This window comes from Argopecten irradians, chromosome 11, assembly GCF_041381155.1.
Source record: "Argopecten irradians isolate NY chromosome 11, Ai_NY, whole genome shotgun sequence".
Classification (NCBI taxonomy): domain Eukaryota; kingdom Metazoa; phylum Mollusca; class Bivalvia; order Pectinida; family Pectinidae; genus Argopecten; species Argopecten irradians.
The window spans coordinates 24,866,631-24,881,348 of record NC_091144.1 but is presented as its reverse complement, the minus strand read 5'-3'; the positions used below and the strand labels follow the sequence as shown (position 1 = coordinate 24,881,348).

Below are 14,718 nucleotides of genomic sequence, written 5' to 3'. Positions count from 1 at the left end.
GAAAAATTAATGAAAATTATTGTGTACTTTAAAATAGCGTAATAACAATATTTTCATAATACAAATGTTACTATACCGTCAATTTGTTTAGTACTTTAAATGTTTTTGGGGCAGTTTAAACAAACAGCAAAAATAGAATGCAAAAATACAAATTAAAAACGGGCAAACAGATATATGAGAAAGGGAGAAATCACCAAATCTGTAAATAAACAACAAAAGAAGATAAAAATTCAGATGATAAATGAAATAAGAAAATCCTGACACCAAAACAATGCCTCAACAGAGGTTTGATGGCAACACAAGGAAAATCCCAATTAAAATCAAGTCAATCTCGTGCATCCCATTAACTTTCACAAAACAGCCCAAAACAAGTTTAAATGTCCATCTTAGATATTGTGCAAAATATAAAAAGCTGGAGCTACTTTTAAGTGATACAATATGTAATCTGATTGTGTAATGCGTGAGCGGCCAATGGCAGAATGAATTTTCCAAATTTGCTGGTGAAAAGTAAGAAAATCTTCAATATGACCAATTTTTCTTCAATCATTGGAAGTGTGCTTTAGCATTCAGAATATTTAAAACCAGAAATAAAATAGATCCCTTTTCATCATTGTCACATTGATATGCAAACTCAAATTGGGGATAACTTAGAATTTCTTTATTTCCAAATCGTTTTTAGAAAATTAATCACAATTTGCATTTAGGATTATCACAGTAACCCAAGTACTGTTTTGTGCTAATAATACTCCAAAATCAATGCTATTGACTGACTCAATTAATATTTTTCAGAAAACTATCCAATTTTCCAAAAATAAGAGATTTCTTTGAGTAATAAGTACTGAACAGAAAAACTTCATTTCTACGATACAAAGGCAGAATATTATTACAATATAAAAGGACTATATATGTATTGTTTGGAGTTTTTTTAGCCCCCAAATCCATCATTTTTTTAAGCTAAGTAGGTATTATGATTTAAAATCATTGCGTTTGAAATATTTAATACACCCCTGATTTAATTGTATTAATACTTTCTTTCTTAATTTTGTAGCTTTACGTTGCATGGTTACCATCCAAAATACATGTATGCATAAATCAACTGAAATTGAATTTTTTTTGCCTATTTTTTGATAGTTTTTGTCTAAGAAACAGTAGAGCACAATCTTCAACAAAGTTAAGTTAACATTTATTCAGAATATGTAGGTACCACAGGAACATCCTTGGGAGAAATATGAAGATGACCTAAAAACAAACAAGAGCTGTTGGAGAACAGCAAAGCTCGCCTATTCAGAAGGTTGATGTTCAAGTATTTACTATTAAAACATGGAAATATGACAAATTAACAGACTCAAAAACCCCCTAAAGGGCCCCAAATTGGTTGTATTATCACGTTCAGCATCCATACACATTAGGAAAATAAAATCATAAACATTTATGATGACTTATGCTTAAACAATTGACAAAATAGAAACTTGCTCAAAAACTTTAACATGGAAATATGACAAATTAACAGACTCAAAAAATCCCTAAAGGGCCCCAAATTGGTTGTATTATCACGCATCCATACACATAAGGAAAATAAAATCATAAACATTTATGATGACTTAAGCTTAAACAATTGACGAAACAGAAACTTGCTCAAAAACTTTAACTTGAAATGGGACGCCAACGCTGACGCCGACGCCGGGGTGACAACATAAGCTTCCCTATTCTTCGAATAGGCGAGCTAAAAATTACCAAAATTTACCTTATTTCCACTTGTTCACAATTTTTGCATATTTAATTTGGTTACCATAGCAACTAGAGCTACAATGATACAAAAAGTATCTAATCTATCAAAGATGTACTGGATATTTGATATTCAACAATTTAATTACTAAATAACAGGTTTAAAAACTTTGATAGATTTAGGGGCCAAAAAGCACCTAAACCATAGTATGATACTGTCCTGTGTAATGTGTAAATAATATTGTAATTATCTTTGATTCAATATGTGAGCCAGGTTCTCTATTTTCCATTTATATGATAGCTATAAATATTATTTCCATTTAAGAAAAGTGCTGTGTTATTTCCCAGAAGCTTGCAGTGAAAGAGATTCTAGCTGTTCTATTTAATTAAAACTGAAGCTAGCTGACCAATGATAAAAGCTAGCTTCCCAAAGTCATGGGAGAAATAATGGATATCTGTTTATATCATGGTGACCTACCTTGGTTTTGGCTTTCTTGGGTTACTACAAAGTACCGACATGTAACCACATAGTCAAAAATCAGTTAAAGTCAACAAGACAATGAGAATATCCTGTCTATAAACCTTTGAATAGTGAAAACTGTAAATTTATATTTCAAGAACTTAAGCTTTTATAGTACTAACTTAATCAGGAATATTGAATTCCTCTTCAGAATTTTTTCTTTTCAAATGGGAGATAACTTTCATACCTGTCCAGTGGTGTACAAATTAAGGTAAACTTTTTTTGGTTAAAATCAATCATGTGTCAATTACCTGTGATGTCACAGCTAGCGATCCATCAAAAAGTATGAAAACTTTGACTTGTGAAAAGTTTGAATAGATGATCAGGTGTGTCAGTAGTGTTTTGATATAGTGTGCAAATTCAGGGCAAAACAGAATATTCCATAAATGAGAAAATTCAATCAAGAAAGTTTGAAAATTAATATTTTGTCTTTGCATATTAAAGGGTTACCTCCCTTACAGGTAGGTATCCATTGTGACGTCTTAATTTTTTGAGCGAAACTCTCTAAAAAGAATGACGTTACTCTTGTAAACACATGACGTCACAATCAATACCTACCAGCAAGGTCAGAAAACTCTGTTATATGCAAATACAGAATATTTGTATTAAGAGTAGGACTGTTTCGACTAAATCATCCATAGTTACTGTAGTAATATCACCTTTGTAAGTTAGCCAAAAGTCAAAGCTGAAATAACAAATCATATATTCCAATTTCACAATTATTATGATTATTAAACAAAAGTACTAGGTGCACAGGTGTACTACAGTAATGATTGGGATCTATAAACAGATTTGATTGGCTCGTTATATTTACCTAACGTTTTCATTGGTCCACTGTGGGTACTTCCGCCATGTCCAGGACCGTTACAGTATGGCGGTCCAAATCCTTCATTACAGTGACATTGGCCCATACTGTTACAAACCTATAAACAGAAGGAATTTATTGTACATTAAAGAAATTCTTATCAATATGATAGGCGATAAGAGTTTGGGTATACATTGGTTTTGTCCAATTAATGGTCATGTTCATTACGATGTGTCAGATGTTTTTTCACAGAGAGGTAGAGGGATAGTGGTAATATGTCATAATAATATACATAATTAGTAGAAATTGCTGTTTTAAGATTATGCCATGAGTGAAATCAAATGCAGATTTCTCTTGAGAGAACTTAATCAAGTGCAATTCATTGAATAATGTATTGTATAGCGCTTTAGTTTCGAGGGATCAATATTTCACAGTTGCCAATATGTAGCATATTTTCATAGGTTTTATTTTGCAGTCCACCAATCCCTATACAGTACTATTGTTTCTATGTATGTCATTTATTGTTTCACTGGTGATTAAAATTTGTGGTTTCAGTGAAATCACAAATATGGCGAAAATAAACCAACCACAAATTTAAACCGCTATACAGCAGTTCTTTTGATATAATACTGACAATTCTTTCTATTCATTATCATCTACTTACCCCATTACCATGACAGTTTGGGCACGGTAAAATCTGCAGTCTGCTAAGTGGCGTACACTTGTTAGAAAGACAAATCTAAAATTAAAAGCAACAGGGAAAAATTATTTCAACTTTGTCAACTTCATCCTAAGGTAAAAAATGGTTTCAGGGACTATCACCATTAACAAGGTGAGTGTTCATTATCAAGGTCCAAAAGAAAATTTGATGCGGAGGAAATGTCTTTTATGACACATGAAATATTACTTCAATAATTTTTTTTTTTTTTTTTTTGCAAATGAAAATTTAATAATTCATACATTTGCTTTAAAGTCCTTATCCCTAATTTGGTGTAAAGAAAACGTTGCTAAATTGATAACAAATAAACTTTTCCAGCTCTAAACACACTTATGGTGGAAGTTATTTTAGTATAAACAATGTAAAAACCTTTTTGTCTCCACATTTGGCCCCATCCGGAGCCATCCCCGGATCAGGCATGTCCAGACCAACGTCCAGTATGACTGACCGACAGACATATCGTTCTCTACCCTTAGTGAGAAAGGTGGCCGGTGTAGCCTTGGCTAAACTTTCACGCCAGAACATGAGCTTCTCGTTTAGGTGAACACAATGTAGTAGACCACACATCACATCACTGAAACACAGCATATTTCATATATAATGATAAATAGTCAATGCAACATTTCCTGATTAATCACCTTTTTTATATTTTCCTTATCAAAGTACATTTTCATAATGCTAAATAAATCATGTCTACTTTAAGTGATTAAAGTCAATTATTCAAAGAAATTACCTTTCTTGCAGCAATTAGTACAGTTATGGCTGAGGAAAAGTGTTTGATTTTGGAAACATTGAAATGTTTGGACACTTTTGCCGAAATTTAAATAATGCTGACAGAAATGATTGCAGAGGATAATTTTTTTTCTAAAACTGATATTTTAGTTTCACTATATTTAACAATTTCACACATGGGTATGCACTATAATCCACAAAGCAGACAACCATTTATATAATCATTAATATGGTGAACTTACTCCTTGTCACAGCGAATGTACTGCTCTCTCTTCCAATCGTAACCACAGTTGCCATGTTTGCTGCCGTTAGTGTTCAGGTGCTGGAAACAAATGGGGTCAGACACCCGACCAGTCGAGCCCCACAACATCCGGCACTGGTCCGTGTGGGTCTTACAGTGACCCTGGTAGCAGTAGGACTGTTACAAATAAAACCGCTCAATTAACAAATGAAATATCTATTTTATTTCATTCTTACTTGAAGTTCTTTTTTTATCATATTCAAACTTCTACCCCAAACTGAAAGGAGAACTCCCTGTCTGATAAACAGGATCTAGTGAAATTAATAAAATGTAAACATTACTGTGTTGTTGAATGCCTTAAGACAATTTTAAAGTCATTCAGTGATGAAATTTCAAACATCACTATAACAGCATTTGAGGGAGGACTAACTTAGACATAACTCTTTGATTGTGAGAGGACAACTTACGCGCTTGTCTTTACAAGGGAGACCATTCTGTAGGTATACGTCACTCGGACAGTACTCGGACTCCCCGTTACAGAACTCGGCCAAGTCACACTCTTCCATGGCAGATCTGCACAGTGTGGCTGCAGGTTTGGGCTGAAACACATATTATTCAGAAATTAATGAAGATATCCTTGTTAGCTTTTTATAGTGAGTACAATTTTTTTTTTATCTAAAATACCTCCAGCTACCATAAACTTAAATTTAAATTTGTCATGATTAAGGTATATACTGACAAAATCTGCCTCAATTAGCTGCAGTCAGATAACTAAAAGTGTATAAGAATAGCTAACAGGTTTCTGGGTTACTGTAAACTCACAAAATACTGTAGGTAAATTATTTCAGGAAATTCAAGATACTTATGGACATAACAAAGGTACGGATGACCCCATAACTAATGTGTCTATGATGTTCTATTACCTACCTTACATGTGTCCTGATTACAACAATTCCCTGTGGCACACTGTGCTCCTGGTTTCAGTCGACACGTTGTGGCATTACAACATTTACTTGTACAGTCCTGGAATTGTAATCTCCAGTTATTCAATGTTGATTTATTTGATAAAACAACCTATTCATGTATATTTTTTTTTCAGTTACATATTTTTTATGACTGAATCATTAGTATTGAATAGCTGTGAAATATTTTTTAACAAATTTCACACAACCTGAATCAAATATGTTTAACATATCAAGAGTTATGGCATTACAACATTTACTTGTACAGTCCTGGAATTGTAATCTCCAGTTATTCAATGTTGATTTATTTGATAAAACAACCTATTCATGTATATTTTTTTTTCAGTTACATATTTTTTTATGACTGAATCATTAGTATTGAATAGCTGTGAAATATTGCTAACAAATTTCACACAACCTGAATCAAATATGTTTAACATATCAAGAGTTATGAGCCCAATTATGAGGTTTTATTACTATATCCTATTCTCATTTGCACAAAATATTCTCAGTTAGGAAATTTCTCAATAAATACAACTAATACATAGAGCTATATATATATATATAGATAAAAAAAATATCCACATTTAAAGTACAAAACTTTAATTATCCTTAAGCTTCAACATTTTCTGCCCAATAGATAATGACTTGCTAACACTACATACCTCCGGTAGTCCACAATCACATTCCTCGCCCTCCTCCACAAAGGTGTTTCCACAGACCGGACCCTCATATAGGTTTTCAGGCATGTTCTTCAGACAGTAGTCCATACCAAGGTCGAAGGCCTCAATAACTGCCACTCGGGAGCATGTTGACCACTGGGAAGGACTCGGAGACCTAATTAAAAATAAGAAGGAACTCATTACACAGGCTACCTACATATGTACATATATTTTTATTCCTGTATTTGCATATCAAAAATCAAAAAGTTATCTGCCCTTGCAGGTAGGTATTGATAATGATGTCATGTTTCTGCAAGCATCATACTTTTCAGATAAAACAATGTATGTTTCACTCACAAAATAATGATGTCATAATGGAAACCTTACTGCAAGAGAGGTAACTCTAACCTGCTCTAACGCCTGCCTCTTTAACAACCCCCAGTCTATAACAACCACTATTTCTTGGTTTTCCTGCGTGTTTATAGAGATTGAACAGTGTTTTGATTGCGTTAAAGGTGGTATGAACGAAATGGGATACAGACATATTCAATGTAGCGCGTTTAAAATGATGATTGTTGCTAAGTTGGGTAACTACGGTAGTCAGGATGACCGAAGATATAGTTCCGATTGTTGAATGTTATAGCTGCAGTTTGATTTGAAATATAACAATGACACCTTTAAATTATTTTTAAATTATGTTTTTTTTTAAATTTGATAATGTATCAATAATGTCCATTTCGAATAAAAATTGATATAACCGAGGCGGAACGACTACCGGTATATTATCGTTGTCAGGGTAGTGATGTGGTCCGAAGTGGAGCGAGCTGCCATATTTGATTTTCAACCAAGGAAAGTAACTGTGAAATAGCCTGTGGATCAAATGGTATGACTTTGGAGCTGCTGAATGTTTGTAATGTATGTATCGGTCTACGTACACGATATTGACTAAATTCTTCATAGTCACGACTTTTATTTTATTGTACGGATGATAGACAATTGTTTGCATGGTGTGTGACTGACGTAACTATTGAATTCCTCGATCATTACCGAGGAAAGCCCCATAGACTCTACCAGCAATTATTTTGTTGTTTATTACCGTTATAATGCTTGAACACATATTCTGTTTTGATGTCAAATACATTTTCATTGGATCTAATAACAACTCTTTATCATTATTTTGATTCCGACAACAAGGAAACTTTGTTTACACTTCATACAGTAGGCCAACCGAGTAGGCTAATGACGAGCATGATATTGTCTGTGCCGCCGAAGGATCAGTCTTGAGACAAATAGAAGACCGAAATCGTTTTTAGTTTATTATTAATTCAAAGCAAATCTGTCATCTGTGAAAAGGTAAAATGTAAATTAAGTAATTAAAGTTTATTTAGATTATCATATGACGCAAAATCATACCGAAACGTGAACTAGAATTAGTCCGATCCTACTCTGGGTTTGTATTCATACGTTGTAGCGTTTATGCTAATTTGAACGCAACGCCACTCCCGTTGACTATATAGGGGCATATGTAAATATAACTATATATTGACACTGTGTATAACGACCACCTGCCTAATGTGGCTAATGACTGGTCATTTTGACCCCAAAGTTCTGCCTCCACTTGAACAGTGATCACAGTCAAGTTTAACTGTAATACATCGTGATTCTGTTTAAATAAATGCACATGTTACATAGAAAATTGCTTTAGAGTATCTACATATACTTTTACTTTTAACTGAGATATTGATATAAATAGATATACTGTACCCTCCACTTGTGGGCACCACTTTAATTGAGATATTGTTATAAATAGATATACTGTACCCTCCACTTGTGGGCACCACTTTAACTGAGATATTGTTATAAATAGATATACTGTACCCTCCACTTGTGGGTGCCATTTTAATTGAGATATTGTTATAAATAGATATACTGTACCCTCCACTTGTGGGCACCATTTTAACTGAGATATTGTTATAAATAGATATACTGTACCCTCCACTTGTGGGCACCATTTTAACTGAGACATTGTTATAAATAGATATACTGTACCCTCCACTTGTGGGTGCCATTTTAACTGAGATATTGTTATAAATAGATATACTGTACCCTCCACTTGTGGGCACCACTTTAATTGAGATATTGTTATAAATTGATATACTGTACCCTCCACTTGTGGGCACCATTTTAACTGAAATATTGTTATAAATAGATATAGATATATGTATCCTCCACTTGTGGGTGCCATTTAACTGAGATATTGTTATAAATAGATATACTGTACCCTCCACTTGTGGGTGCCACTTTAATTGAGATATTGTTATAAATAGATATACTGTACCCTCCACTTGTGGGCACCATTTTAACTGAGATATTGTTATAAATAGATATACTGTACCCTCCACTTGTGGGTGCCACTTTAATTGAGATATTGTTATAAATAGATATACTGTACCCTCCACTTGTGGGAGCCATTATGCACTGAGACATTGTTATAAATATAGATATACTGTACCCTCCACTTGTGGGTGCCATTTTAACTGAGATATTGTTATAAATAGATATACTGTACCCTCCACTTGTGGGCACCACTTTAATTGAGATATTGTTATAAATAGATATACTGTACCCTCCACTTGTGGGCACCACTTTAATTGAGATATTGTTATAAATAGATATACTGTACCCTCCACTTGTGGGCACCACTTTAATTGAGATATTGTTATAAATAGATATACTGTACCCTCCACTTGTGGGCACCACTTTAATTGAGATATTGTTATAAATAGATATACTGTACCCTCCACTTGTGGGTGCCATTTTAATTGAGATATTGTTATAAATAGATATACTGTACCCTCCACTTGTGGGTGCCATTTTAACTGAGATATTGTTATAAATAGATATACTGTACCCTCCACTTGTGGGCGCCATTTTAATTGAGATATTGTTATAAATAGATATACTGTACCCTCCACTTGTGGGCACCACTTTAATTGAGATATTGTTATAAATAGATATACTGTACCCTCCACTTGTGGGCACCACTTTAATTGAGATATTGTTATAAATAGATATACTGTACCCTCCACTTGTGGGCACCATTTTAACTGAGATATTGTTATAAATAGATATACTGTACCCTCCACTTGTGGGTGCCATTTTAACTGAGATATTGTTATAAATAGATATACTGTACCCTCCACTTGTGGGTGCCATTTTAACTGAGATATTGTTATAAATAGATATACTGTACCCTCCACTTGTGGGTGCCATTTTAACTGAGATATTGTTATAAATAGATATACTGTACCCTCCACTTGTGGGCACCACTTTAATTGAGATATTGTTATAAATAGATATACTGTACCCTCCACTTGTGGGCACCACTTTAATTGAGATATTGTTATAAATAGATATACTGTACCCTCCACTTGTGGGCACCACTTTAATTGAGATATTGTTATAAATAGATATACTGTACCCTCCACTTGTGGGTGCCATTTTAACTGAGATATTGTTATAAATAAATATACTGTACCCTCCACTTGTGGGTGCCATTTTAATTGAGATATTGTTATAAATAGATATACTGTACCCTCCACTTGTGGGCACCACTTTAATTGAGATATTGTTATAAATAGATATACTGTACCCTCCACTTGTGGGCACCACTTTAATTGAGATATTGTTATAAATAGATATACTGTACCCTCCACTTGTGGGCACCACTTTAATTGAGATATTGTTATAAATAGATATACTGTACCCTCCACTTGTGGGCACCACTTTAATTGAGATATTGTTATAAATAGATATACTGTACCCTCCACTTGTGGGCACCACTTTAACTGAGATATTGTTATAAATAAATATACTGTACCCTCCACTTGTGGGTGCCATTTTAATTGAGATATTGTTATAAATAGATATACTGTACCCTCCACTTGTGGGCACCACTTTAATTGAGATATTGTTATAAATAGATATACTGTACCCTCCACTTGTGGGTGCCATTTTAACTGAGATATTGTTATAAATAAATATACTGTACCCTCCACTTGTGGGTGCCATTTTAATTGAGATATTGTTATAAATAGATATACTGTACCCTCCACTTGTGGGCACCACTTTAATTGAGATATTGTTATAAATAGATATACTGTACCCTCCACTTGTGGGTGCCATTTTAACTGAGATATTGTTATAAATAGATATACTGTACCCTCCACTTGTGGGCACCACTTTAACTGAGATATTGTTATAAATAGATATACTGTACCCTCCACTTGTGGGTGCCATTTTAATTGAGATATTGTTATAAATAGATATACTGTACCCTCCACTTGTGGGCACCACTTTAATTGAGATATTGTTATAAATAGATATACTGTACCCTCCACTTGTGGGTGCCATTTTAACTGAGATATTGTTATAAATAAATATACTGTACCCTCCACTTGTGGGTGCCATTTTAATTGAGATATTGTTATAAATAGATATACTGTACCCTCCACTTGTGGGTGCCATTATGCACTTCTCCTCTTTACACCGACATACTGAATAGTTGTCATGGTCCATCCCAAAGTTGTGTCCGAGTTCGTGAGCGACGGTAGTAGCTACATGGGTTATCCTAGTACGGTCCTGAAACAGAGTGCATTTCAAAATAAGAACTTTCAAAAAGGTAATTGTAAAAAAAAATCCATGACGTCAAAGAAATGATAGGATACACTTCAACACTTGTAAGAATATCAGACAACGTGTAATAATCTTCAGCTTTAGAAGAAGAATTGGATCTGTTTATCAATATTAATATTGTCAACAACCATGGTACAACAGGATGAAGGACACAACATTGAGGATGCAACCTTATCTTTTCCCCAAAAAAAGGACAAACACTAGCACAGACTCATGGCAGAAATGTAACCAAATTCCAAAATACAATTTACTGCAGAGATGGTGGTGGATTAGTCTTAGTCGCGATCCTATCAATCACTAGAAATATAACTGATTCCTATGAAATATCGTAAGCCTTGTATATCTACTAAATGACCTATATTAGTCCATTTCTAAGAAATATTGAGCGCCGTCTACATCTACTGTATGACCTATAGCAGTCCAATGGAAGACCTATATTTTTCACTGTTTTCCTTCTTCCAGCATCCTACAAAACATCTCATAATAAGGAAAGAGCACATGAGCTATTAAAATTCCAGGTGATGCTAAAATATATAATGCACAACTAGCTATGTAGTGAATCAACTAACCACAGGTATGTACATGGAAATTTAAGAAAGATCATTTCAGTACTTTTGAGAAGTTGTTGTCATAATAAGACCTAATAATGGACAAAAATATGGATGGCTGACCATGCAGACTAGATAAGTTCTGCTGAACAGACCACCATTAACTGATCAAGAGAGAAATAAAATAGTATGGTTAACTTACGTTTACACATTCCACAAATATTCAATCTTTTGTTGCAAATTTGAAATGGGATATAAAAATATATGATAATTTGCCTTAGATTATCATTACAATCAACCACTATGATAAAATCTGTGTAACAGTACAAAAGGAAGAATAAGAACATAAAGCTCCATGTGATTCAATCACCTGAATGAGGTATAAAACATTTGATACCTTCACACATTTTATCATTGCATGACAACATGTCATATAGAAAGATGATCTGGTACAGCTGAGATACAAGTGTATAAAGCAGTATATAACACAAGTGTGACTAGTAGTTTATGGTAACTTTAATATCCTATTTACTGTATACCACATTTCTTCCACATGTAATTTACTTTCACAAATTCCACGATCAAAATAAATTTGCGATAGTTTATCTCTACTTATTTATATCTACAACATTTATATTGAATATAGAAATTTCCATTCAATTTTAAATCCCCACATGTTAATCTTCGTGACCTTATTTAAAAAAAGAAATCATGAAAATTAGTAGCTGCGAAAGGTATAATATACATATCATCACATAACATTACATAGGTATCATAACATTTGCTGCTACACTTCAATTCTAAAATGACGGATAGATGTAATTATTTTAGCACAATTAACTTTTTAATTATTCTGGAAGCACCCAGAGAAAAACCACCAATCTACAGTTACCAGTTCCAGACAAAAGCTCTGTATGTATTTTGAACTTGTTATCAAGGAGAAAATGTCAATATTTTGAATCTTTCACCACTCACTCACTGTGGCCCTATATTTTTTTTTAACTTCTTTTATTCTGAATACCACCAGATGAATGCATTGACTTGGCCAACCCACCTTATATTCTTGGGATTGACACAAACTAAACAGAGGCTTCAATGAACTTTACCAATTTTAAGTGACAGGATTCTAAGACTTAAATAATAAAATCTAAGTTGCTGCAAAATATGTACCCTTACAGTGCATTTAACAATAATTTTGGTAAATGTTATAAGGGCGACAACAGTGATATTGTTACTAAAATTGACTTTGACTCAAAGAGCCAGTGACAAATTACACTTCTTATCTTATTAGACAGACTGTAACCTTTCTAAATCTATTAACAGGACTTTGCTATCTAAAGATTCCTATATTAGATCTTTACAACAATGACAATGCAATAGACTGTGTTTTGATTCCTTTAGCCAAGGCAAAAATTAACCTTAATTTGTCAAATACTTCAAGAGATTTTTAAATAAGTTAAACTTTCACACTGCACCACAACTATAAAGATATCTACAGTAGATTGTCACTGATAATCGTCAATCCTCGGAATAAAAAACCTAGCAAAACAAAAACTCAATATGGCTAATGTAGCTTCTAGGAAAGATATTGATTTAAAGTACAAACTCTCTTGTTAACACACCTATACACCTCTACGTGATGTGAAATGTACTTGATTTAGCTTCCCTTATATCTTTCCAGAGGTGACAAATCAATTTAATAATATCCGTTGTAGTTATCTTTTACATCAGTTTTCATTTATCTAATATGCTGTGGTTCCATAAATTTCATAAACTCTTATTCCCATAGATTACTTATAAAAAGCTGTATAAAGACTTACAGACTCATATCCCTGTATACAGCAACAAATGAAACAAGATTTTGAAGTAAATTAACACCCTTGAATCCCATATGATTTTTCTTTATAGTAAATACACTTACCATGTCTACTCCCCCGGAGTACTGATGTGTACATATAGAGGATTTGATTGCCTTTCCCACAACACCATCATTGAATGTCTGACCCCTGTAAGAAACAGTCATCTTTAACTTAAAGTACAGTAAAAGCTCTATCAAAACCAATTTCTTTAACAAGGCATTAAGTTATATATGTATTTATATGTAGAAAATAAGTAAATGCAAAAAGTAAAGGTACAAATAAGACAAGATAGAAAAATCAAAATCTTATTCAACCTATTAAGTGCCCTGAGCCAAGTTGTTAAAAAGGTGATTAGTAATCATAGTTTAAAGACAACTTATAAATCAGGATGAAATAATTTCTGATAATGCATACTTTACAAAATTTGACAAGATTCTTAAGAATGCCATTTTTTAGCTGCTTGCTGTTTTTGGTGAAGATATAATCATAAATTTTTCAGCAAAAGAGAAATGAAAATTTCACTTCTCATATGATCAAGCTAACCATCTTTTGAACAATCGGGCCCAGTGCACTTAGATAATTGAAGGAATAAGGAGGCGCTTAATAAACCAACTGTGGATTTTCCTTTCACAAAATCATTGCACAAAAGCAAGCCATAAATAAATTTATAAAAGACTTCAAAAATAAAGTAACTGTTGGATTTAATATTTTCTGCATGCATTTATTACTTTGAGGTAAAAGAACAAGAGGCTTCAAAAAGGGGAGACAGGAGCTTACTAGGTCAAAAACGGTACTTGGACAAAGGTTCAACCCATTCTTAACATAAACAACTTTTTGTAAACACTTAACATGAGTAAAGAAAAAACGTGCAAACTCACGTGATGAGCTGAGCATTGTCATTCTGGTGGTATGGGTTGATGCGTTGTTTACGATACAACAGGAATTTTTCTAGCGATGAGTTAGCGTAGGGAGAGATCTCCACCTGATCAGAATCTGACCATATCTCTACCCCTACCAGAGCGATGTAAATATTAAGTGGACGGTACAGCTGCAAATCAGACATAACACTCAATAAAACTTCAAAAAATAAACAACCTCTGGAGATTTATTGATTTCTGTATTACATTGGACACCATTTAATTAATATTATATATGTTACTATCACTTTTCATTAATTATCACTTTTTCTTCAACCAAAAATTTTTCCTCTGATTAAATCAAGTTTATAAAGTATATTCTCTGTATTTGTTC

At 33.3% G+C, this 14,718-nt stretch overlaps 1 protein-coding gene across 3 annotated transcripts in view; it reads right to left on the bottom strand.

Moving 5' to 3' along the window:
• The window catches only part of LOC138335093 (disintegrin and metalloproteinase domain-containing protein 12-like), a 55,891-nt gene that overhangs the window by 5,518 nt on the left and 35,655 nt on the right, over nucleotides 1-14,718 (bottom strand). For 2 of the 3 annotated variants that reach the window (XM_069284011.1, XM_069284010.1), the window contains 11 exons: nucleotides 14,346-14,515; nucleotides 13,530-13,614; nucleotides 10,873-11,006; nucleotides 6,369-6,540; nucleotides 5,669-5,764; nucleotides 5,209-5,340; nucleotides 4,743-4,918; nucleotides 4,138-4,342; nucleotides 3,715-3,789; nucleotides 3,060-3,168; nucleotides 2,204-2,227 (listed from right to left, as the gene is read on the bottom strand). In XM_069284011.1, coding sequence (XP_069140112.1) covers nucleotides 2,204-2,227; nucleotides 3,060-3,168; nucleotides 3,715-3,789; nucleotides 4,138-4,342; nucleotides 4,743-4,918; nucleotides 5,209-5,340; nucleotides 5,669-5,764; nucleotides 6,369-6,540; nucleotides 10,873-11,006; nucleotides 13,530-13,614; nucleotides 14,346-14,515 — 1,378 coding nt within the window. The remainder of the gene's footprint in view (nucleotides 1-2,203; nucleotides 2,228-3,059; nucleotides 3,169-3,714; nucleotides 3,790-4,137; nucleotides 4,343-4,742; nucleotides 4,919-5,208; nucleotides 5,341-5,668; nucleotides 5,765-6,368; nucleotides 6,541-10,872; nucleotides 11,007-13,529; nucleotides 13,615-14,345; nucleotides 14,516-14,718) is intronic. The other variant, XM_069284012.1, reaches the window with a different exon arrangement.